Source organism: Filicampus tigris, chromosome 20 (assembly GCF_054856515.1).
Source record: "Filicampus tigris isolate MCC_2025a chromosome 20, RoL_Ftig_1.0, whole genome shotgun sequence".
Taxonomy (NCBI): Eukaryota; Metazoa; Chordata; class Actinopteri; order Syngnathiformes; family Syngnathidae; genus Filicampus; species Filicampus tigris.
This window is the reverse complement of record NC_141236.1, coordinates 12,375,386-12,400,195: the sequence shown is the minus strand read 5'-3', so window position 1 is coordinate 12,400,195 and position 24,810 is coordinate 12,375,386. Positions and strand designations below refer to the sequence as shown.

Sequence of the window (24,810 nt, the reverse complement as noted above, 5' to 3'; positions counted from 1 at the left end):
ATGACCCGTCCCGTCCCCCCGCCCCCCCCAAAAAAATAATTCTGACAAAGGGTGGAATAGCATTTGCGGTGTCTCCTCTGTGCAACTACGGACGTCTACGGAGACATATCGGCTGGCAACGGTCACAAAAAAGTCCCCCCATGACACCCCCCCTTCTATAATCACACTGAATTATGCGTGAATGATGATATTCAATTTTATCAGCATCCTCTGGGAGGTTTCCGACAGGACGTAGTTTATGACGTGTTCATTCGATGAAACCTTAAACTTGAGAAATTGAAATATAAGTAAGTATTTTTCGGACCATAAGTCGCTCTACATTATAGGTCGCATCAGTCAAAAAATGCTTCATGAAGAACAAAAAAAACCCTAAGTCACTCCAGAGTATAAATCGCATTTCATAAACACAAAATTCGTACGAAAACCGAGACCAAGAAGAGTAGAGCTTGGAATGGGACCCCAAATCCCGAGCTGCCATTTGTATGAAACGTGCGATAGAAACAAATCTGGTCAATATTAATATTATGGTCATTAGATCAGTTGTCATGCCCGTTTCACCTTGAAGAAATGCCCATATTCTATATTCTGCAACCGCGCACGTGTGTGTGTGCACGTGGCGGATGTGCGGGGCCGCCCGGTCAAGGTGGGCCGGGTCCTCGGTTCCCACAGCCTGCGCGGAGGCAGCCCCTGCGGCGCTATCAGCCTCTGTCTCCGGCCCCAGCACCAGCGGGCCCCCATGACGTCAGCCCCGCGCTGATAACGGGGTCCGCTTCGGGCTGCGGCCAAAAAGGGCTGGGCCTTTGTATTTTTTTTTTGGAGCTGGTTTCGAGGGATGAGGTGGAAGGAGAAGAGGGGAGGGAGGGATTTGGGGTTACACTAACAGAGCCGGTGGCGGATAAGACCCTCAGACAGATAAGAGCGGGCCGAGAATGGAGCCTCTTTTGTTTTCCACTGCTCCTCCTGTCTGGCGGCATCTTCGCCTGTCCCCCTTCTTTGCTCGCTCTCTCTTTCTCAAACCTTTTCCATTCCATCTGCTGTGCCCCCTCCTCTTTTTGTCCAAACAGGAATATTCCCGGGGTTATCGACTATTTGTGTTTTGACAGTCCCTGGACGGAGCCACTTTTTCTCCTTTTTGCTTCCTCATTTCTCAAAAAGGGGAGGGCCACATTTGGACGGGCAGCAAATCGGCGTAGTGTGGGCAAACGCCATCTTGACACGTCTTTAACTTTACCTGCTGAACTCTGAGCGACCCCCTGGCAGACCCCATTGTCGTGACCACGTCATCTCACCTTTACCTAGCTTGACGTTAGTCCTAGCAAAGGGCCTTCCCTGCCTTCTTTTATCATTTGTTACTGACGGTGATAGTAGAGGAGCAGAAAATGAACCTCCGCAGCATCAACCCAACAGTTTTCAACCGTCCTTGCCGCCACTTTTAACACATGAAGCACGAGCAAAGCATTTTCAGATGTATTCACACCGGTCCCCGGTTTAAAAAAAAAAAAAATCATATCAGGCTCTCAAAATGACTTTGCAGTGGAACCTAAACTCCTTTTTGTGTGGCTATGGCCTTCGTTTGTTAAGCACTGGACTTTGGCTGCTGCTTATCAACAGGAGAGGACCTGCGAGCCCTGCGTACGTCTTTTAATGCTAAAAACACACACAAAAGCAGCTTGAAATACAACCACGGCCTCGAGTAGAATAACAAGAAAATGTATACTGCATATAAAAAAAAAAAATTTAAAAAAATCCTAGACCCTCACGTTTATCAGGATCTCGCGTCAAATTTGGCCACAAGTCATCCAAGTGCCGGTACATTTAAAAAAAAAAAAAAAAAAAGATTTTGTCTCAAATTTAGGTAAGTAATTCACTGCAATGACTAACAGATCCCTGTAGATGGCGGCATTGCATCGCTTTAGATTTGAGATCAGCACAGCTTTTGAGTAGAAGATGAAGATTAGGGGGCTTGTCACATCCATTTTGAGGGACATATACATACACATATACTATATATATATGTATGCCATGTAAAAAAAAACCACTATAAACAAACCTGTGTTTTGGGTAAAAGCAACTCATGTTTTACTGCTGATTACGAAAAAATGGAACATTTTCAATTGGAGCAGATCACTCCGGTCCAGTATCAGTAACCTCTCAGTGATATGCTGCGCTAGTATACGTGTGGCCCATCATTTAATCCTCATTACGTGTCGGTGATTGCCTGGCGTGGCGTGTTTGAGCTGCTCTTCAAACAGTGCGAACGGCCAGCCCAGTTTAACACTTGACACCGTCACAAATGAGAACCGGCAACTGAGGAGTTAATTATTGCCCCAGAAACACACGTCTGCTGTGCCGACGTGAGTGTCGGTTAGCAAAAAGAAAGAATCTGCGTCTCGCCTGCGTGACTTTGTGACCTTACCTGGTCAAACACACTTAATCCGCAAGCACAACACGGAGATACCGTCGGATAACGCACGCACACTGATGGGACGCAACATTAGGTACACCGGCATAATCTAATGAGAGCCAAAACCAGGTCATAATACATTTTAAATGAGCACTATTGTAGGCCTAATTTACACAAGCATACAGTTAATTAGATCAAAGGTAAAGATTTAAACAGTTTGTGCATCATGACTTCATGCTTCAAGTCTTATTAAGTAATTGAGTTTAGCTTCATTGATAAAAACTGGCAGACCTGCCTAAGGTATGTGTTTCGACTAAGTACATAATACATACACAGACACACATATATATGTACGTATAAGTATACATATATATATACATATATATATATATATATATATATATATATATATATATATATATGTATAAGTGCACATATATATGTTGAATGTTTGAATTTATAACAGCAGGAGCCGACTGTTTCATTGTAAGACCATTAAATGAAGATGTTACGCGCTTTTGACGTAGTGTCAACGCCGAGCTGGTGATTCATCAACATGAGTCACATGGAGACCTGACGTCGATACGAGCGTACACATGCACACGCACACAGTAAATTTTGATTCAATATTGATTAGCACTGTTTCATCACGAACACCCGAGCGGTGTGCCGATGATTGGTCTGATCAGATTAGCCGAGCAAAATTGGTGAGATCGGTAATAGAAAGATGTAGAAAAATAAAAAAATTTAAAAAAAGAATACAGGTATTTATATAAAAAAAAAACAAACAAAAAAAACGCCGATGCAGCCAAATGACACGAGACACGTTGGTGTTTCCACGTCGCTATTGGCGGCATTCTCGGGCTGCTGGCTTTTCCTGCGTAACCATGTGATGTCTTCTTCCTGGAGCCAGAAGTCTACCCCAGTGTGTGTTTGGGGGGGGGGGGGGACGGTTAAGTCATTGACCCCCACATGATTGAGACTCTGGCCCAGCCAAGACGGGGACAGTTTTCCTGGTGCCTGCTCCACATATTTTGTGACTTGCATTTCCTGAACGTTTGGCTTCAGCCACATACCTTGACCCGAAAGGATGTCACTCCAAAAAAAAAAAAAAAACATTCATTAATTATGAACATCACTGCAAAGTGGAAGGAGCTCTTTCCATGTGTAACTTTGAGTCAGTCCCACTATTTCAAAACGTACTTCATAGATGACTTCAAATTGTCCTAAGGTGTCACAATCACACAAAGAAAAATGCTGAGTTTGGAATCTGATAGGTTAAAAAAAAAAAAAAACATTGCTGATATACTTGATGTTACATAAACCTGCATGACTGACTCTGAAAAGGCTTGGGCAGATTAGATTGGCATGGCGACACAGAGGCTAAAATCTGATTGGACGAAAGGCCCAAAATCATGCTGACGAGCGATTGGAAAAAAAAGATGGCTTGATGGATGTCATGTCGGCTTTTTCATTGGCTTTTTTTTTTTGTATTTGTGCCGCAATGTAAAGTTACCATTAATGGCAAATAAGAAAAATGTATTGCGACAAAGGAAAGCAGTTGACGCGTCTCCGTCCTGGCTGCTCAGTGCAACATGACTAACATCGGGACGCTTTGGAGTCGGACGTTTTTAAGGTTCGTTCCAAGAACATAAGTGAAGTTTTACGACAGTTAATATCAACTCGCCTCACTTCTGTGGTCACTCCATCATTAAAGAGGAATTCATTTGACTGTTGTTCTTCTTCTTTTAGACATACTGCATGCCGTGCACGAACATCTTTGTGATGCCAGCAGATTATTGATTTGAATAGATTTCCTATGGCTAAATGTATTACTTGTTGTTTACACCCTGCGTTATCATTCAATTTTTATCCGCACAGTTCCTTTGCTGTTGCCCGGTTCATTTTTGCTCCCTGTTATCATGGTAACCACGACCACCACGCCACAATACTTCCCAACTCTTTGCATTGCACATTTCCAAACATCTAAACGAGCGACATTTATTTAGACTGCACATTTCACAGAAGACGAGTCACAAACGCTCCGCGGGGTTGTTTTTCAAGTGCTCGATAAATAAAGGAAAAAGACGTGCAGTACTTGGACTGTACTTGTAATTGGTGTAATTTGTGGCTACGCTAATTATTTTGGGAAGGAGGAAAGATGGATTAAAGCACAGGCTCTCTAGCTAGTCTGACACCTTCTCAGTCATAACCCATTGGACAGCCGCTTGGTTAGTGGTTACAAACACACACACACACTCACGCACACACACCCCCACCCACACACACACACACACACACACACACACAGTCAGTCTCGGTGTGCTCTGGCCTGTGTCAAGTGATACAACGTGGCATGTGCAAACACACAATGTACTGTACAATAACAGAAAAAGAGGATGAGCTCCGTCTTATTTTGGTAAACTTTTCACCCTGTTTCTTTCTCTGTAGGTCAGCTCTACTGGAATCACAAAGGCCTTTTCATATCATACTAATGGGTCGGGGGGGGGCTATTTTTTCTATAATTATTGGAGCAGCACTCAAAGACTCTTTCATCCGACACACCTTCAAATACGGACACACCTTAATATTATTAGCCATCTTATCAGCGTGCGTGCAGTTACACATTGATGACAGTTCCCCATTTCCACGGAGGAAATGTTGCTCTATTTGCTTCCACCTGCACTCTGTGGGCCCAGGATAGCTAGCAGATAGATTGATAGATAGATAGATAGCTAGATAGATCGAAAAATGATGAACATATTACAAATATATATTGTATTAAAAAGGACTAAACCACAATTATGTATAATAATGTCTATGTAAGGCGTCTAACACCCTTAAAAAAAGTCCAAATATAAACAACTGTTAATGTTGATCTATACGGCTGTCAAGTCAATCGAAAGCACAGGCTCATGGTTAATGTATTTGAAGAAGATATGACAATGTACACACTGTCAACAGCATGTCTCTCACTGTAGCTCTACTATGCTTCAAAAAGATTTACAGTGCGACTTTATTGCTTTCAAAGATGACCTCAATAACAAAGTGGATATTATGCATAAAAATAATCATTGTACTGTAATCCAGGAAAAAAAAACACAAGATAACAAGAACAAGATAAGACGTTTTGAAATGAACATTTAACATATTAATAAACATAAAATAGATTTTTCGCCCCAGCATGGGAAAAAAACTAAACTTTAATTTGTCGTTCATTATACCGTATTTTTTTCTCCTCCTAAAATTTCCTTTGCTGTATTTTTTTGTTTGCGAAATCCCTTTTGAGCTAAATGTTCAATTGAACTCTTTAATCATTAATTATTATTTCTTTATTATAATGTTGCGCCATGCATCAGTGTGAATTGTGCGATTTTGCCTCAACGAATGAACACATTTTAACCAACTTTTGCCTTCTAAAATCCACAAAATGTATTTGTCTTAGATAACACCTCCTAACCGAGCAAAATGCCAATGCAACGTTGCAATTTGCACGTGTTTTGAGAGCGCAAGGCCGAGAAAGAGAGAGAGAGAGCGCGAGAGATCTTGATCTAGGTAAGTCACTCTTCACTCCTCCTCTTTTCTCTCCCTTCACGAGTTCTTAATTTGATAAGAGTCAATCGCCCTGGTTGACCGGACAGCAGCAAGAGCAGCTCCTATTTTGCACGAATTCAGACGTGATGTGCACGCACAAAGTCACATTCTAAATTTGTATTTTGATTTTCTAAATCAAAATTATAATTTCTCTCACACGTGAACCCAAACTTTTTATTGGTTCCGGTGAGTCGGATGTGCAGCTTCCAGGAGAGGATATGTACCAGGGAATCATGACCACCAACCACGGACACCCTTCATACGAGGCCGGCTTCCTACACAGCAACTCGGCGGCCACGTCGCCGGTCTACGTGCCCACCACCCGGGTGGTCACGCAGATGATCCCCGGCCTGCCTTACCTCCAGTCGCCCGGCGCGTCGCAGCAGGGCACGCCGGCCTCCAGCCACTCCGGCTGGGCTCAGCCGGGCGTCGAGTCCTCGTACAACCACTCCCCGGTGTCCCCGCGGTTCAGCTTCTCTGCAAGCCCGCCGCTCTCCTCGGTCGGGGCCAAGGACCAAGCGGCCGCTGCGGCGGCGGCGGCGGCGGCCTCGTCGTACGGTAGCCCGCTGAGCATCTCTGCTAACGGGCGAGAGCACTACGGCGCCCGGGGGCTCGGCGGCTCCTACCACAGCCCGTACCCGGCCTATATGAGCACCAACGTGGGCGGAACGTGGTCGTCGTCGCCCTTCGAGAGTCCGGTGCTCCACGGTCTGCAGACAGGTGCTGCAAATGGCGGGACACGACATCCGAATATAGGTGAGCATGGATTTGGTCACGAAGTCACTGTTTAACTAGTGCATTTATTTTAAGTTCAAGTTTTGCCGTAACAATACGTGAAAAATGTTGATTAAAAAATGTGAACAGTTGTTTTCAGAAATATAAGTTGCAGGACAAAAAAAAATCCAATGACATTTTTTTCAAAAGTCAAAAAGTCGCATATTTTTTTTTTCAGATGTTGCAGTTCTTAATTGTATTAATATGGAATTCCTTTATCACAAATGTGACATAACAATTTACAAATTGGCCAAATTAAAACAAAAAGAAGAAATGTAATTTCCATATTAAATGTCAACACAATTACCCTTTTTAAGTGTCCGTTTATTGCATTTATTTTAGTCTAGTTCAATTTTAACAGTGCTGTACTCCAACCAAATCTTGATTTTTATAAACACGATCGAGCTCAATTCTGCTCAGGCCGAACGACTACATTTTGATTGGCATTACGTTGTAATTTTGGAAAACGTAAAATGTAACCCCTTTCCCCCCGCAGAATACCGTATTAAATTAGAAAATATATAAATATATAAATAACTTGGTAGTTATCCACAGCACGGTTTTTTTTCTTACAAGTTGATTTATGGCAATTATTACGAAACATTGCACGTGTCTTATTTATACTTCAAAAACAGGAAAACAGGAAAATAAATGAAGTTCATACCATTCATTTTTAAGTTGGACTTAATGAGGGAAAAAATATTTCGTTTGAAGTGTAACATTTTTTTTCTTACACTAACAGTTGAAACTGTGAATTGTTCATCTGCATGTTATAGTAAACATATTAACAGGCAATAATTTTTACTACATAATTCAATTATTAAAATTGTCAACATTTTCCATAATGTACTGTACATTTATTGATACGTCCCCGTTTGGTAATTTTCAGATCCAACAAATTCTCAACACAATTCAATAATTGGGTTTAAAATGTACCTATAGTTTCTCGTTTTATGAGTGCAACTTTATTGTCGAGCTCTAGTCTATGATTTGAAATACTCACTGCAGGACATTAAATGACATCAATCTTCATGTCGTATATGCTACCACTGGACCTTTAGTATTCACAGTGACTTCTTTAAATGTTCCCCATGGATCAGCTGGATGAAAACAGAGGAAAAACACTGAGGTGTGTTAAACAGATAAGACAATTGATCCAATCTGACCTCTAACCTGATGGTTTCACTCACACTCCACTCATGAAATGACCTCTTAAAATCACATCAATCTGATTAAAGAAACAAATTCTGCATAATTGTGTTCCAAGCCAATGCATCCCACTTTTTAATTAGTAATACAATGACAGTGACATTGCGGCCTTTTTATATGATGTATAATACGCATTTGTCTAACTTCACGGTTGATTTTCCCGCTTTCACCTTTGTCCTCTTCGGGTGCTAAAGTGGTGTTTTTAAATGGCCGGCGTGATAACGAGACACGCTGACATTTCTACATGACACATCAGTGCAACAAGTGCATTGTCTTGTGTTGATGTGTTGGCTACATTAGCTTCCGCACTCAAGGTTAGCTTCCTTTCCTTGTCTTTGTTTTGCTCTCAGCCTTGGATGAGATCTCGCTGGATCGCAAGATTAATATTAGACAGCAGAGGGAAAGAAAAAAAAAAGATAGCACACATTAATTTGGACTTATTATGTACACATGTTCATCTACCGGGCCCCAACTAAGTGGTTGTGCAGGTGGTCGGACGTCACGTTATCGGTGCGAGAAAGAGCCTCGGACTCCGAGTCTCTAAATGTCTCTTAATGTGATGAAGCTTCTTTTGCGTCTCTATTTCGAGCCCTCTCTTTATCTTCTTGAGGGGGCAGCCAGATAAGCAGTGGGGCCTACCTCTCGCTGTTGCTGCTGCTGGTGTACTCATCCACCATACACACAAGCAGGGGTTGAAGGTTGATGCGACTTTCTTCTGGAAGTTAATCTAGATTCACCCCCCCACCGCACCACAAAAAAAACACACAACAAAAACAAAACAAAACAAAAAAAAAAGGATTTGTTGTGGTTGCAACAATGTCAAGAGAATGGCAAAAATGTAATCAACACAACAAAGATAAAAGTCCTTCACTCGTCACCACAGTACTTAATTTTAAGCTGTCTGCAAAAACAAATTGAAGCGCAAATGGCACAACAATCCCCATTGACGTTTACTGTCAAAGTAAACATGAAACATTTTGCATTGAAAATAGCAACTCATCTCTGCCTTCAGATAGCTTAACGCCACCAGACAATGCAAAACGCCATAGACTGGCTAACAAATGGCATATATGTTGCGGTGTTATATTTGTAAACATGCCGCATCAACACATGTAGACAGACAATATAACAATACTCACATATATTCTTTATCTTCTGCGAAAAACGACTAATATTACTACAGTTTACTGAGTCACTTACAGTAGTTGTGAAACTCTTCCTCGGTTATCATTGCATAACTGTATTATACTGCCCCCTGGTGGCCAAATCATGTACAACAGAAGACGCCGCAGTGAATTTATCATCATGCGCAAACTACTTCTTTGTAATCTTTTTAATAGTCGCTTTATGTTTTGCAAAGTTATTATGAACACTCATTACAACTTTTTTGGGGGAAGGATAAAACAGTTTAATGGCATTTCCATTTCAATGGAAAAAAGGTGATCCTAGATACAAGTGTTTTGAGTTAAGTGCTCACAGAACAAATTATACTCGTATCTCAAGAGCTCACCGTATTTGTCTTACTCCATACAGCATACGCAATTATTATATTTTTTCAAAAATATAGTATTTATTGTTTAGGGCCTTGTATACTGTATTTTGCCATACATATAGTGGATATAAAAAGTCTACACACCCCTAGTGTTCAAATACAAGGTTGTTGTGATATGAAACACCATTTGGGATTTAGAATCAACCAATCACATTGAAATGAACGTACTTCAAAGGGAGTCTGCACACACCTGCCACCAGGTCCCTCTGATGAATCCCAAATCATTTTTAGCTGTTCTAGGAGGCTTTTCGTGACTTCTTTTTTTGCCTTTCTAGCAGTGTTACGGATTCTGAAAGATTACAATCATTCACAGCTCACGCTGGATGTGTAACATGTCTTTGTGCGTCCACAGACCTTTTTGATGACTTCGCAGAGGGCCGAGAGTGCGTCAACTGCGGGGCCATGTCCACGCCGCTGTGGAGGAGGGACGGCACGGGCCACTACCTGTGCAATGCCTGCGGGCTCTACCACAAGATGAACGGCATCAACAGACCTCTCATCAAGCCCCAGAGGCGACTGGTGGGTGGAACAATTGCTTTATTTCTCTTGACACCAAACCTTTGTCCCCTGTTCATGTTGTTAGTCTAGTGCACCACACCCTGTTTTTTAATGGGGAATACATTCCAAAACCATCTGTGATATATTTTTTTTTAATCCATACAGTATTTGACTCAGATACTCACACCCAACTTAACTTTATTTATAGAGTACTTTAAAAACCATTGCTGCATTCAAAGTGCTGTACATGGAGTAAAAATCAGACATACAAAAACTAAGGCAGTTACAGCAATAAGTTCTGTCTGCCAATTCTACACCGCTCAAGAGCACTACCACTAATCCCCACCTGGTGCTGCAAACGAGCCAACAGAATACTGTGATCCACCTTATTGAACGCTGCAGTCAGGTCCAACAAAACAAGACCACACATAGTCTCAAGTGTCATTAGCCAGACACATTCAACATATTTCAACTCATTAAAACACACTCCTAAGCGCCTTTTTTGAACTAACCTCTGTCCCTTGATCTGACACGCATGTCCGTGCCCGCCAGTCGGCCTCCCGGAGGGTGGGCCTGTCCTGCACCAACTGTCACACCACCACCACCACCCTGTGGCGACGAAACGCAGAAGGAGAGCCCGTGTGCAACGCCTGCGGCCTCTACATGAAACTGCACGGGGTAAAAAAAAAAAAAAATACAACATAAAACAGGAGAACATGCTATCTGTGTTTATTATTGTGGTTGTATATTACTGAGTGGCAGAATAACCTCTCCTTTTTCCACAGGTCCCGCGGCCCCTCGCCATGAAAAAAGAGGGGATCCAGACCCGCAAGCGCAAACCCAAGAACCTGAACAAGAGCCAAACTGGTTAGCTTGAAATGATTATTATTTATATGAATTTGAAGATGGTAAAATCGTAAAAGTAGATAAAGGCTAGGTTTTCTGTTTCGGCTCAGAGTGTGTGTGAAGGGTTTTTCTTGTGCTCCCTCATATAAATGTTTGTTTTTAACAACTTCTATTTTTGGTTAGCGCCCGAAGTCAAGTCAGTTTTATTTACAGAACAGTATATAGCAGAAATTCAAATCAGAACTTGTCTCAAGGCACTTTACACGATGGAGAGGCAGAGTGGAGGGACAGAGGGGAAGATAAAGACAGAAAATGGGGTAGAGTTTTTGCCTTACCGCTATGGTGTGTCAGTGTTTGTGTGATGAACATCAGTGTGGTGCACCACAGGGCCTCTAAGCAACGAGGGGACTCCGATGACACCAAGCAGCACTCCCCGGGGACCCACCCCCTCCTCCTCTTCGGGCGCCTCCTCCATGTCCGAGGAGGCCCGGCACATAAAGACGGAACCGGAGACGCTCAGTTTATACACCCACAACGGCGCACACACGCAGGTACAACCCAATTGCGCAATTCGATTTAGATTTAGTTTGATGTTTTTCACATTTCCTCACCTTTCGCACCAGATCTCTGCTCTGCCCGCCTACATGACGGCTCAAGGCGGGACCCTCGCGCTCAAGATGTCCCAAGGGGGCCACGGCGGCTCTTCGGGCTCTAAAGCCGAGCCGTGGAACAACCTCATCCTGGCTTAGAAAGAAAACGTGCGTGGACTGACGGAGGAGGAGCGTCAAAGAGCAGCACTGTGACAAAGTTCTTCCAAATGACGACTGTTTTGATTTGAGAACTAGGTTTCGGCAGTTGATCCAATCACAAGGCTTCATGTTCATTTCAATATGTGACACAATAAACAGGTCAGTTGAATTTAAAGGGCAGTATTGACACATCTACTCAGCCAAAGTTGCACATGCTGAAGGTGACGGGGTACAGCCACAATGTAGAAAGGTTGCTACATTTCAGGGTCACGCGGCAACGCTTTGGGATTTTCAGTCACGGATTATCAAGATATCATCTTCAAACCCTTTAAAATGATAGCAATTTTATCATTGTGTCCACCATGCTTGTGGATGTTCGCTTCAGACCCAAAAATGATTATTAAACTGGCCAGATGTTCTGTTAAAAGTGGAATTTTCTATGGAGAAATGACACAAAGTACACCAAACTAAATTGTCAGCTTTCCTTATTTTGTACATTTTGACCAAAAAGATGAATGTGCTAAACTTTTGGGCTCTGTTTTCATATTTTAAAAACCACCCCCTTGGCTGCGGCACAGCTATGGGATCGCTTGATCGGGGCTGGAAGACGCCAAATGCCCATTTCTAACTGTGCGTGTCCACGAAAACACTAAAAGAATGAAAACTCCACCCATGCGCACAGTTACAACCGCGCTTTGCGCTAGACTTGCGCTGGGCATGAAAAAAGAGCCCTTTGTGTCATTGTCTTTCAATTTCTCAAGAGAAAATGAGGTCCTCACTCTTGCTGTAGGGATCCTGTTATACAGTACTATTTATTGCCAAAGGCACAGCATAGCAATGTCAACATTAATGATCATGCAGCTCAGTAAGCTCAAGTTTTCACTGTGTATAATGACTGTAAAGTATTTTTGTGGCAAGTGTGTAAATGTGGTTTATTATATTGCTGCATGTAATTATCCCAAAAGCGGCAACTTTTATTTACATGTATGTAAGGGCTCTCCACTCCAGTATATATATATATATATATATAGTAAAAAAAAAAATCACCATTTAGGCTATATTGCAAAAACCCAGAAGATGCATTTGGATGCACTAACGTGACACTATCTATACTACCTTCTCTTTGTGGCTCTACTGGCACACACAGTGGGACACTGTGGAAATGTGTGTTGAGTTGACGTGATGACATTCATGTTTAATAAAGGGAAGGCAAACTCCAGTTTCACTCTAGTTATTTTCAACATTTCATTCCCGTCCTGTTCTATACCACATCAAAACGACATAAAAAAACCATAGTGTTCATTTCTCACGGATAGGAACCAAGCCCTGCCGTGAATCGAAAATATTGGCGGGTACACCAATTTCCTGCCTTCAGATAGAATTTCCTATAGATGCTACAAGATGCTATATCTAAATGAAGGTCCTCCCTTCACTGAAGTTTCACTTAATTGGTCCGGAAAGCTACATTTATTTACTACAAGTAATGTATCTTTGTTCAATTTATCTATGTCAGCTATGCCATTTTTATTTGTGCGTGTGATTATTTTCTAATGTTAAATAATGTGCCTTGGCGCAATAAAGGTTTAGAAAACACTACAATAGATTGTGCAGGTATATTTTTAATGCCATGAAAAGCACCAGTAAATCTATCATCAAGCTATATCGATTGTGTAAATGCGCGGTTTCAAATATTTCAATATTTTCAATACAGTATCATATTTAAATGTACAAAAAAAGTGTGCGTTCCTCTCACAAGTGGACCAATCACAACCTTGTATATAAAATAGTTTACATTTCCAGCTAGTTTCAACGAGGTTCAATAGTTGCGAGTCTGGATTACACCTGGGATGATGAATGAATAAAGAGCCAATGAAAAACCGAGCTGCGCTGACGTCTGGGTAGGCGGGTTATCACACCAGCCGCTCAGCTCGCTCATTGGCTACTGGCCGCTGAGCCCATGCGATGCCAGCCAATCGGAGGCGTGAGTCGATCTGGCCCCAGCCAGGAAGCTGAAAGTGCATCCCAGTATTCATATATAGCTTCGTGTGCCTTTTTTTTTTCTTCTCGTGGATGGAGAGAATCCACGCGCATTTTTTTACGCTTCCTGCTGTCCGATTAAGGAGGCAACATGGACGTCCTCAAATCTCTGGGCCACCCGGAGGAGATTTACAACCTCTTTAAATTTAAAATGGGAGGCTGCCGAGCCGTCATGCCCAAATTGGATTACGTGAGTAAAAATGGAACAAACATGTCATTTAAAGCAAGACAACAAAGGGAGCTTTCATATCTTCTACATAATGTTGGAGGATATATTATGTAAGAGTTTTGACCGCTAATCCCGCCGTTTTGACGCCAATGTCACCCCGGCAAATATCAACAAGAACGACCCAAAACGTTATTTTATTTAAAATAAATGGTAAATAAATTCCATAACGTTGCAGCGTATGACGCCGAGATATGTCTGCAAATTGCATAATTTTAAAGCGGAAACTCAGCAGCAGGAGCCACAGGTTTATGCTGTTACACTTGTCGGCCACTAGATGTCGACAGAAGCCACTGTTTTGTCAAACGTTATACTGTACCTGCAACCGGAACATGTTGCAGTTCTGCACCTTGATAGGCAACAGCAAATTGTGCAGGACGTACTGAAATATTAAACAGTTAATCAACAATCAAACGAATAAGAATGAATGAAAATAACTTAGCAACAGATAAGAAAAACAGAAGAAATTGGATTTCACACATCATACAGAGGTAGATTTAAAATCACAATAAAATAAATAAATAACATGTGTATTGACTAACAACGAAAGGGCAGAAGCAAAGCCTATGAAGTGCTAACACAATACCACTGTGCGGTATATGTAAAATAAACCATTCTATTTGTTCATAATTAAATACTGGAATATTTGAAAGTACAGATATAGCCCCGTTGTATTTAACTTTAAAGTTACAATACATTTGCATTTAACCTTTAAAAATAGTTTTTTAAACATTTATTTTGGTATAATTTTTATATGTAACATATGCCCAATACACTTATGCATAATACTGTATCACTGGCTTATATTATAAAATATACTGAGAAGCTGGGCTCCAGACTGCCCCTAAACGGTTCCACTTTGCCGCTAAAATTTGAGAGTGTTTTCATCTACTCGCATGTATGTGACCAATACTTTTGCAGATTTTTTGGTTTTAATTCTTGAATATTTTTTTGTTGCTGACCAAGCTCTGCTGCATTCTTCTCCCTAGTTATCATTTATATAGTGAAAATGAGCGGAAATGTAAATATTTACTTCGCGAGACAATTTGTGATTTACGTGTATGTCTATAAAATTTAATGTTAGCAGTTACTGCCCTCATAGTTACGAAAAAAGGCTGGAGACCTGCTGAGAAGGAATAAAACATCTGTGTAAAAGGTTTGACGAGCACTGTACTGGTGCGCGGAATTGTCTAACTAGTGAGGACAAATAGACCTTTCCAAGTGTATTGACACATTCAATATGGCGGCGACGTTGACGGACGATTCCCTGCCAAACATATCCTCTATTCGTGTACGTCTACGAAGCTAGCGGAAAGGTTGCGGAGGAAGGCGGGGCTCCTCCAGACCCCGCCGTCGCAAAGTGTTGAATCGAATGCCCCCCTCCAAGGTTGGCTCAGCAGCTGCTCGCCCTCCACGCCCTCGCCCGCGTCGAGCCACCGCGGCTTCTCGCTCGTCCACTCGGGCTCCACTGACGTCGCATGGCCGCCGGAGCGTGCTGCAAGTGTCCTATCTCGCTGGCCGTGTTTAAGCGTTCTCTGTCGGTGGCGCCGCGGGGCCCGACGCCCGCCTATCCCCGCTCGCTGCTGTCGGGTCGGAGGCTGGGCGAGCGAGGCCTGCGGGAGGCCGCCCGGTCGTCCAGCGCCCTGAGAGCGGCGGGCTTCGGTCGTCACGCGGCCTTGTGTTGTCTGTCGTGCCAGGAGTCCATGAGCCAGAGCCTGAGAACGTGTTACGTGTACCTGAACCAGACCAGCAGGAGCTTCGCAGCCGTCATTCAGGCCCTGGACGGCGAGCTAAGGTGAGTCAGAGTCGTACACAAACAAACGTGGACTCCGCCCCCACGGGGCTCTCCCCATGGTCTGCACGCCTGTCGCGTTCACTTAACCCTACCCACGCGCTGGGCTGCACGATTCTGGCTAAGATTGCTAATCACGATTATTTTTTATCTATATTGTGATCGCAATTACGGTATTCATCATATTAGGTTAAACAAATGGACTTTTATTGACTTCATTATTTGACAGGGACAATGCTTTGTAGCGGGAGATATTTGTCTCCAAATTATTCACACACATAGAGCTGCGATTTTCACCTTTTTCAGATCCACAAATGCATCCACGATTTTCACTTGTTTTTTAATCTTGTGTGTGCATTTATCGCGTCTTGTCGTTGGTTAATATTCCTTTCTGCTTCACGTCACGCAGTTTCAAGATATTTACTCAGAACTACGCTTCACTGCCAGGGCTTATTTTTCACGTGTGGAAAGGCCCGTCCCTCTTCCATCCGTTTGGCGGCAGTGTTGCGGCCTCCGTTGAACAGGAACGAGTTTTGTCATTTTTCCATTTCTATTATGTGTTGAACACAAAGTGGGGAAACAAAATAGTACCCTAATTAGTTACACTCGCAATTGCTTGACATTGAGGGTGCGCTTCTGTTGCTACGTCTTCTTCTACACCCCTGCAGCAACGGTCAAAATAGCAGCAGCAGAAGAAATTGTGCGAACTATTTTTGGATCTGAAAAACACATGTGAAAATCTCAAATATATTTGTGGATCTGAAAAGCACGTAAATGTCACGGATGTATTTGTGTGAATCACTTTTGAGACAGATGTCTCCCCGTAGCTTTGCAGCGCTCCTTGTAAATAATCGTTGCTCTTTATTTGCTTTGTTTTGACTGTGTCTGTGATATTTCTATGATGATGTCAGACAAAACGCAATAAATGAGGACGTTGAGAAATAAATTGGTGTTTTAGCATTTGTCGGATGGGCTTTGTTCTTCTGCGGGGTCCACTGACAAGCCAGTCACCCTCGCTATTTTTTTCCCTCCCCCCATACAATGTTTTCTGTCTTATTTTAGACATGCCGTGTGCATTTTCTACCTGGTGCTACGGGCGTTGGACACAGTAGAGGATGATATGAGCATCCCCCTGGACAGGAAAGTTCCAATGCTGAATGATTTCCACACCTACCTGTACCAGGACGCCTGGAGCTTCAGCGAGAGTCAGGAGAAAGACCGGCAAGTTCTGGAAGACTTCCCCACGGTCAGTCGCTTTTCCATGAAAAAGCACAGAAGTAACGGCCGCTTCATTTGGCGCCCTAACACAGATAATACAACAATATGTTTATGTTTGTAGTATGTCGTGCTGTTACATCCGATTCAGAGATTTTTGTTACGTTTTGGGTCAACATTTGGCTGGCAACAATTGACAGATATCTCTGGAATTCCGAAACCTGGCTGAAGAATACCGGGAGGTCATCTCGGACATCTGCCACCGGATGGGAGTCGGAATGGCCGAATTCCTGGAGAAAAAAGTGGGATCCATGAAGGAGTGGGACAAGGTGAACCTTTTATGACACAACTCCGACAAACATCTTCAAATACCTTGTAAAGTCATTTCAGAAATGTGTTTCCACATACGTGATACATGTTTGAAGGTAACGTGCAGTCAGCGAAGCAGAACACACACGTATTTTCACTTCAGGAACGTGAAACAAATCTTCAACTTTTTGACACTATGCACTCAGGCAGCACTGTTGGCAAACATTTAGCAAAGCGCGACTGTGTCCCTATTTGCAGTATTGCCACTATGTGGCAGGGCTGGTGGGCGTAGGCCTGTCTCGTCTATTCTCGGCGTCCCAGCTGGAGGAGCCCGAGGTGGGCTGGGACACGGACTTGGCCAACTCCATGGGCCTGTTCCTCCAGAAGACCAACATCATCCGAGACTATCTGGAGGACACAAAGGAGGGACGTGCTTTCTGGCCACAAGAGGTGCGATCATCTTTGCGTATGTGTGCCAGTGTTTGCGTCGCATCACTTTTGTTAAGACCAAAACAAGGAATATGAAAAGAACTCCTAAAATATGGGTTGTATGTTTTTTTATTTTTTTTTAAAACCCCATTGAGTTCTTTTGCGTGTTTTATTAATGCAAGGCGTGGAGCCAGTTTGCGGACCGTCTGGAGGACTTGGCGCAACCCGAGAAGCTGGAATCGGCTTTGTCGTGCCTCAACCTACTGGTCACGGATGCGCTGCGCCACGTGCCGGACGTCATCGCCTACCTGGCCCGCCTGCGCAACCAGAGCGTCTTCAACTTCTGCGCTATACCACAGGTAAGGCCACCCCACCCATATATATACATTTGTTTATATATATATATATATATGTTTATATATCGCCTATTTTACCATTAAATTGATCATTTTTTCCATTTTTCAAAGAGATGTTGGTTTATCTGTGATTCCTTTCTTGAACAGGTGATGGCAATAGCTACTCTGTCATCATGCTACAACAACCCGCTGGTGTTCCAGGGCGTGGTGAAAATTCGAAAGGGACAGGCTGTCACCCTCATGATGGAGGCCACCAACATGCGAGCGGTGCAGAACATCATCAGCCAGTACAGCCAGGAGGTGGCCGTCTTTTTTTTTTTTTTTGTATCTGTTTTGATAATGTAAAGAGTAAAAGTCAAAATTTGTCAGGAAAATCATTCAAGTAAAGTGAAAATAACCTGAAAAACCTTGGTATGATTCACTGTCGCGATGTCAACCAAATGGCAACATTGGAAGCTTGTGGTTTTGCTTGCAGATTGTGCACAAGGTCTCGCTGGCCGACCCGTCGCGGGACGAGACGCTGCGCATCCTGGCGCTCATTCGGGAGAAATCTCAGTCGTCCGGCCTGCCCGTCAGGAGCCACCACCTGTCGCCTGTCTACCTGTCGGCCGCCATGCTGCTGGCAGCTGTCAGCTGGCAGTACCTGAGCGCCACGGCGGCGCAGGGTGCCGGCGACATGCAGGGACAGTAAATTTCAACAAAAGGAAAACTAAACAGACTCACGACAGCCCCTTCACTGCCCTCGGAGGTTCACTTCTCCGGTGAATGGACGCGCTGCAAATGAGCACTTAGTAGCACGTTGCGTGGAAGGCTGTTTGAGCATTTATTCGAGATCCGGCCAAAGGCCCGCCCCACAAAAATCGATCTGACCAAATGCTATTGAACTGAATTCACAATAATACAAAATTATATTTCAAATTTCATAAGATCCTGTGGCTATAAAGTGAAGCGTGAAGAGTCTCTGTCACCCAAAATGCAAGAGTGCAGTAACTGTTAACCTATTAAAGCCTAAAGCGCCTGGCTCAACATCTCCCCAAAACCTATGGCCGACTATACAATCATCCTCTTAAACCTGAGGTTCTCCCAGAAATTAAACAGCTACAAAATAATTGATATCTCAGTCCCTGTAGCAGACAGAAACATAATCCCAAAAGAATTTGAGACCTTAGACATGTGGCTTGCACGCAGGCCCGATATATAATTTATTATTATTTACTGTTTCAATCAAAGATTTCAAAATAGTGTCAGTGCAAGGGGAGCACTATTTTTAATGTAAAAATATCGAGTGGTAATTACCAACCTCTATTCTGTTACAAAGACGTTGATATTGTCATTGTCTACATTCATATATCTTAACCATATATTACTTTCGACCGGTTCAAAGTCCACAAGCCCGTCGTCTATATCACTGCCGTTACTCATTTCAGGGCTCCCGCGATCGACGTGAGCGGCCATTATGACTCGCAAGAATTCCGGAACGTCCTCCGCGGGCTTACGACGACGCCACGTGTCTATTCTGGTGCATTTTATTGGTTAAGAGACTGATGATTAAATAAAGAATAACAACTACAGACTAAGCTCCTTGTAAGGGGAGCACAGTATGGATTGGGGAAAAACATCCTCAGCAAACGCTCACGCTAATACACATAACACAGACTGGCCCATGTGTAGGTGGGGTGGGCGCCACCACAAACCATCTGAAGCTGCGCCATAATAGCGAAAGGGAGAACGTCGAAATTCGAACGAATGCTCAAACGTCTTTTTCATGAGGTTGCCTCTGCAGGCCTGCTTTGGAATCCAATGTTTACGCACAGTTTTGTGTGCTCGAATTCGCCAGCATTTTGAAATGACTGTTTATGCTGCATCTTTCACCTTGTGGGCAATTTAAATGAGACAAAATGGTCACAGCATCCATGAAACAAAGTCTCAAGAACCCACGCCTGAACTTCAACAGGACAGCGACCATTTTGTGGATTAATCCTCCTTGCCAAGCTCTTCTTTTTTTTTTTGCCTCCGGCGTCAAAGTTTGATGGTCAATTTAAGGATTCGTGAGACTTTTTGAGAAAAAAAAAAAAAAAAAGAGCCTGCAACACCAGTTTTACCAATGGACACACAATTGGGTGGTCACGCCCATCTTGACAGGACGCAAGCAAAAGCCTGAACAATTGAACAGCAAGTTTTTCGGTAAAACAGCCATTTTGGACAACGTTGTTGAATTTTGTTTCAAATTGTAGCTCTGACTTTGCTCAAATTAGGTATTCATTTGTGATGATGGCAACATATATTCTGTCTGTTCAAAAACCCTTGTAGAACAATGTCTATCATCCTAAGATGTTTCTTTCTTTTTTTTTTTTTTAACTTAAAAGTGGAAGAGCAATAGTACCCTGTGAGTTTTTGTGTACTGTACATGGGCAAAATGTGCGGCTGCTATTGAAGTGTCCTTAAAAGAGCTTTGGGCAGCACAAAGACACCAAAGGTAAAGCTATAGAAAACATTGCTATGTAATGTGATCCTCGTGAGATGTGTTTGTACATATTACAGCAAATAAAAGTGGAAAGGAAATGGAACAATTTACAGCGCTAGTGAATTGAGTGATTTCACATTTGGACTTCTTACCACACAAATGTTCACTCTACCCTTTGACATGCCATATAGAGAGAGAATGAGTATTCATTAAACCAGCATGTGACTCGGGTGATGTGACACTTGTACAAATGACAAGAACACGTAGCAGGGGTTGTTTGGTTCTTATTTCGTCTCGGATTGGGAAGAGCGCTGACCGCCAGGTAAATTAAAACACCTTCCTATATAGCGATGTGATTTAAACACGTTTTTTTTTTCTGCTTTAATCAAGCACTAGTAGGCAGACCTGAATTTAGTTATTTACAAAAAAAAAAAAAAGTGTCATCATTGTGGACGATCAAATATGTTTTGAATCGTCTCAAAAAGAGCAGTGAGATGAAATATTGTAACATACTGTACGTAAATCTTGTCTTGTTGCGCGTTTTGAAGGATGCCTTCAGTTGTCCTCCTCTTGGTGGCCGCGTCCGTCAGCTGGGTTCAGGCTTCACCTGGCGCCAAGGAGATGATTAACTTCATCAACAAGGCAAACACTACATGGAAGGTGAGACCAATTTCGGATTTCGAGTATTTTTCCCTATTCAGCAATGCCCGGAGATATGATTGACCCAATTTAGGAGATTTGCATTTTTTTTTTTTGCTTTGGATCATGAGCAAACAATAAGTATGCACTGTTTGGTGGCAGTGAATTAGACTCAGCTGGGATCAGGGGCGTGCAAATGGGGGGGCATCCACCTAAGGGCGACGGCGACTATATATCAACACTTAAGTTTAAAAAAAATGTCCGTCCTTGACGTTTTGTCCCAGGCCGGTCAGAACTTTTACAACGTTGACGCCAGCTACGCCAAAGGACTGTGCGGCACCATTTTAAACGCACCTGAGGGGCCGAAGATGTAAGTACCCGGGATCACGTGACAGCCAGTCAGCGGGTGCTTCTTATCTGCAAAACGCCACCATTGTCCTTTTTCTCTCTGCTCAGCATTCATGACATGGAAGGTCTGGGACTTCCCGACAGCTTTGACGCCCGCCAACAGTGGCCCAAGTGTCCCACCATCCAGCAGATTCGGGATCAGGGCTCCTGCGGCTCCTGCTGGGTAATCAATAACAACATCAACTTTTTTTTTTTTCATCTTGTTTTAAAGGCAACGTTTTCAAACACTTTTTTTTTTTTTTTTCCCTGGCAGGCTTTTGGGGCCGCTGAGGCAATATCTGACAGATTATGCATTCACACTGGCGGGAAGATCTCAGTGGAGATTTCAGCAGAAGATCTTCTGTCCTGCTGTGATGAATGCGGGATGGGGTAAGTGTCAAACATAAGGCCCGTGGGCCAAACCTGGGCCGTAAAGGGGTCCAACCTGGCCCGTGTGGATGGAGAACACATTAACTGCTATTTTTCAATAAACAAAACTGTTGTTGGTAATTTTGTCCAGTGTCGGGCACCCTTGCGACCACTTCTTTACATTCTTTCTACGTTTGCAGCTGTTTTGGTGGCTTCCCCTCTGCCGCGTGGCAATTCTGGGTCAAACGCGGACTGGTGAGCGGAGGCCTGTATGACTCCAAAGTGGGTACGTTCATCCTGGACTCGGTTCGCAGTTAGCGTTTCTGTCTCTTGACTTCACGGCGACCGCCGTACAGGTTGCCGGCCGTACTCGCTGCCCCCGTGCGAACATCACGTCAACGGCACTCGTCCTCCGTGCCAGGGCAAGCAGGAGACGCCCAAGTGTACTGAGCAGTGCATCGATGGCTACTCGCTATCCTACCCCAAGGACAAACACTTTGGTAAGGACTCAAAGCTGTTTTAAAGTGGTGCCTTGAGATACGAGTGGCCCGGTGGAGAGGTTTCTCAAGATAAGAGCCATTGTTCAGGCGACATGTAGACAGATGATATCACACGCTCACAAGCATATTCTTTTTCCTCTGCAACGAATGACTCAAATTACTGCAGTTTTCTGAGTCAGTTGCAGTAATTGTGAAACTCTTTTTCCATTTGTGTCTGCATTATTTTGCCCCCTGGTGGCCAAGTCGATCATACCAGAAGGAGCCACAATGAATTAATCAAAGATGATGCACAAACTGTTCAAGTCTTTATCAGTGGTGGCAGGTCAACGGAGAGCACTGGGGCGCCGCTCTACTGGTCATGATTGTTTTTTCTCTGCCCGCAGGACGCCGAGCGTACAGTGTCTCCTCTGAGCAGGATCAGATCATGAAAGAGCTTTACAGCAATGGACCTGTTGAAGCCGCATTCACTGTCTACGCTGATTTTCTTCTCTACAAGTCTGGTCAGTTTCATGTTATCTTCTGAGGTTTGTTGGCATCCTACGTACTTTGTCTGCATCATTTCCTCTGATCCAGACTTTTTTGTGGTATTGTGTTGCTCTAGGTGTGTACCAACATGTGACAGGGGAGATGCTCGGTGGTCATGCCATTAAGCTGCTGGGCTGGGGGGAGGAGAACGGAACACCTTACTGGCTGGCGGCCAACTCCTGGAACAGTGACTGGGGGGACAAAGGTACACGTGCCAGTTTGGAATTATGCAGTGAAGAAGTGGTTTAAATTCTTGTGCTTGTTTGCTTGACTTTTGAAGGTTTTTTCAAGATCAAGCGCGGAAGCGATGAATGCGGTATCGAGTCCGAGGTGGTGGCAGGAATCCCGCTCAACTAGACCTAATGGTTCATACAAAAAAGGCAGGCAACATGAAATTCCAGGGAACCAATCACGATCTTTTTGGCCATTTGATTTGTTTCCTAATGTAACATTTACTTTACTAAGATGTTTTTTCTCAAAAGAAAATAATAAAATTTAAATCAACAAAACAAGCATCTACCTTATAGCACCCATCATTTTTCTATTCTGATGTCATGCATATATATATATATATATATATATATATATATATATATATATATATATATATACATATATATATATATATATATATATATATATATATACATATATATATATATATATGGTATATTTTCCCATTCAGATACTTGGCAGAAGTTGGACAACAATTGTCTAACAATTCATTTTTCGACTAATCTAGCGATTATTTTTGACTTGACGATTATTAATTAAAAAAAAAAAAAAACACTTCTGAAAGCTTATTTAAATTCTTTGTTTATGAAAGTAAAAAAAAAACTTTTGAAATTGAATGAACAGTCACACCTCTATTAGAAAGGCATCATGACATGTGAACATGAATGAGGTATTTATCGATACACAACGATGAAACAATGTGTGCGTACCAGGTGCGCCCAGAACGTGGCTAATGGGTGGGCCTGGAAAAATCAGGGTGGGCCTGAATATTTCTCTCACTGAACACAATCCTCCTGTCCCGACACATCGTATATTTAAATAAAATGACAAACTGAATAATATGAAGTTCAGATCTTCCTTAGACAACCACAATTATGCCATATTCAATAAAACAAAAAATAAAAAAACAACAAAACACAAATTCAAAAATAATTTCCTAGTTTACAAAAAAACTAAAAGTATTTTTTTTTACATGAATCTCACAGGGTGAGCAGTCTGTCAAACTGGGTGGGCCTGTGCACACCCAGGCCCACCCATAGCTCTGTCCCTGGTGCGCGCATGTGTGAACAGCCCAGGTAAAAGAATTAACAAAAATAAATAACTAGAAAATAAATATCAGTTTGCTTAAACCTGAAACAGATAAACCAGTGCATGCTTAAATATTATAACAATGAAAAAGCACACATTATAAGGACTTGAGTGGAATAGTACAAAGTTGAAACACAACGTGGCGTAACTTTGACTGCAAACCGCTGCTTCGAGAAATGAAACATAACCATGCACGTTAATACGTCGGACACAACAGCAATTTCAGTAAAACCGGGGGGTATTAGTAAGTTAGATGGACTTACGATACTCCAGCTTTCTGCTTGCTCTCGTCTTCCAGTAGTACTCCTGAGTGACGTCGCTTAAGGTGTTAGTTTATGGTTGATGTGCTGCTGTGGTACGCCAACTCAGCTTTACTGAGGGATACAGACGACCAACTCGCTCGACCTTTCGTTGAAGTATGTCCATACTTTGGACGTTTTTGTCCGGTTTTTAGAGGTATCCGGCGCCTAAGCCATTTCTACTGTGCGCGCCATGTTTACAACTGACGCAACGCACGTGTTGACGTGTTTACGTCATCGACACGCGTTCGTACGTACGTGCCAACGTATTTTACGTCATTGACACTTGACGTCGACGGGATGTTGTGCGTCCC

The 24,810-nt window shown here is 43.0% G+C and overlaps 4 protein-coding genes across 11 annotated transcripts in view; 3 read left to right on the top strand and 1 right to left on the bottom strand.

Moving 5' to 3' along the window:
* Window positions 1-24,700, bottom strand: part of ncoa7b (nuclear receptor coactivator 7b) — a 46,022-nt gene extending 21,322 nt beyond the window's left edge. For 2 of the 7 annotated variants that reach the window (XM_086018826.1, XM_086018837.1), the window contains exons 1-12: window positions 24,461-24,700; window positions 21,448-21,660; window positions 20,968-21,061; window positions 17,061-17,186; window positions 11,213-16,982; window positions 10,784-10,879; window positions 10,544-10,700; window positions 9,888-9,997; window positions 9,702-9,822; window positions 8,621-8,708; window positions 7,776-7,872; window positions 6,358-6,721 (exon numbers count right to left, since the gene is read on the bottom strand). The gene's annotated coding sequence lies outside the window, so the exon portion shown is untranslated. Of the gene's footprint in view, window positions 1-6,357; window positions 6,722-7,775; window positions 7,873-8,620; window positions 8,709-9,701; window positions 9,823-9,887; window positions 9,998-10,543; window positions 10,701-10,783; window positions 10,880-11,212; window positions 16,983-17,060; window positions 17,187-18,388; window positions 19,096-20,967; window positions 21,062-21,447; window positions 21,661-24,460 lie in introns of those variants that run through there. The other 5 variants (XM_086018831.1, XM_086018829.1, XM_086018830.1 and 2 more) reach the window with 5 other exon arrangements.
* gata4 (GATA binding protein 4) lies at window positions 5,935-12,845 on the top strand. Its single transcript, XM_086018844.1, has 6 exons — window positions 5,935-6,754; window positions 9,886-10,052; window positions 10,584-10,709; window positions 10,817-10,898; window positions 11,265-11,428; window positions 11,501-12,845. The coding sequence occupies exons 1-6, from the start codon at window positions 6,217-6,219 to the stop codon at window positions 11,624-11,626; spliced, it is 1,203 nt and encodes a 400-aa protein (XP_085874970.1). The 5' UTR covers window positions 5,935-6,216; the 3' UTR covers window positions 11,627-12,845.
* fdft1 (farnesyl-diphosphate farnesyltransferase 1) lies at window positions 13,623-20,564 on the top strand. 2 transcript variants are annotated; one of them, XM_086018840.1, is made up of 8 exons: window positions 13,623-13,853; window positions 15,587-15,684; window positions 16,744-16,927; window positions 17,097-17,225; window positions 17,464-17,655; window positions 17,817-17,993; window positions 18,138-18,290; window positions 18,466-20,564. In XM_086018840.1, exons 1-8 carry the CDS (start codon window positions 13,755-13,757, stop codon window positions 18,679-18,681), a joined length of 1,248 nt encoding a protein of 415 aa, XP_085874966.1. In that variant the 5' UTR covers window positions 13,623-13,754; the 3' UTR covers window positions 18,682-20,564. The 2 variants fall into 2 exon arrangements, with proteins under 2 accessions (XP_085874966.1, XP_085874965.1); XM_086018839.1 differs by lacking the exon at window positions 13,623-13,853 and having other exon boundaries at window positions 13,902-15,684.
* ctsbb (cathepsin Bb) lies at window positions 20,629-23,386 on the top strand. Its single transcript, XM_086018845.1, has 10 exons — window positions 20,629-20,776; window positions 21,003-21,114; window positions 21,378-21,463; window positions 21,550-21,664; window positions 21,755-21,870; window positions 22,050-22,135; window positions 22,206-22,349; window positions 22,733-22,849; window positions 22,951-23,079; window positions 23,155-23,386. Exons 2-10 carry the CDS (start codon window positions 21,004-21,006, stop codon window positions 23,229-23,231), a joined length of 981 nt encoding a protein of 326 aa, XP_085874971.1. The 5' UTR covers window positions 20,629-20,776; window position 21,003; the 3' UTR covers window positions 23,232-23,386.
* Window positions 24,701-24,810: the final 110 nt, after the last annotated feature.

What these genes read in the sequence shown, in the direction of transcription:
- gata4 (XM_086018844.1), top strand. Translation starts at nt 6,217, where the DNA reads ATGTACCAGGGAATCATGACCACCAACCACGGACACCCTTCATACGAG. An exon ending in TCTACATGAAACTGCACGGG is followed by an intron (nt 10,710 to 10,816) that starts GTAAAAAAAAAA and finishes CTTTTTCCACAG; the next exon opens with GTCCCGCGGCCCCTCGCCAT. An exon ending in ACAACGGCGCACACACGCAG is followed by an intron (nt 11,429 to 11,500) that starts GTACAACCCAAT and finishes CTTTCGCACCAG; the next exon opens with ATCTCTGCTCTGCCCGCCTA.
- fdft1 (XM_086018839.1), top strand. Translation starts at nt 15,368, where the DNA reads ATGGCCGCCGGAGCGTGCTGCAAGTGTCCTATCTCGCTGGCCGTGTTT. An exon ending in ACTTCTGCGCTATACCACAG is followed by an intron (nt 17,994 to 18,137) that starts GTAAGGCCACCC and finishes TTTCTTGAACAG; the next exon opens with GTGATGGCAATAGCTACTCT. An exon ending in TCAGCCAGTACAGCCAGGAG is followed by an intron (nt 18,291 to 18,465) that starts GTGGCCGTCTTT and finishes TTTTGCTTGCAG; the next exon opens with ATTGTGCACAAGGTCTCGCT.
- ctsbb (XM_086018845.1), top strand. Translation starts at nt 21,004, where the DNA reads ATGCCTTCAGTTGTCCTCCTCTTGGTGGCCGCGTCCGTCAGCTGGGTT. An exon ending in GCACCTGAGGGGCCGAAGAT is followed by an intron (nt 21,464 to 21,549) that starts GTAAGTACCCGG and finishes CTCTCTGCTCAG; the next exon opens with CATTCATGACATGGAAGGTC. An exon ending in GCTCCTGCGGCTCCTGCTGG is followed by an intron (nt 21,665 to 21,754) that starts GTAATCAATAAC and finishes TTTCCCTGGCAG; the next exon opens with GCTTTTGGGGCCGCTGAGGC.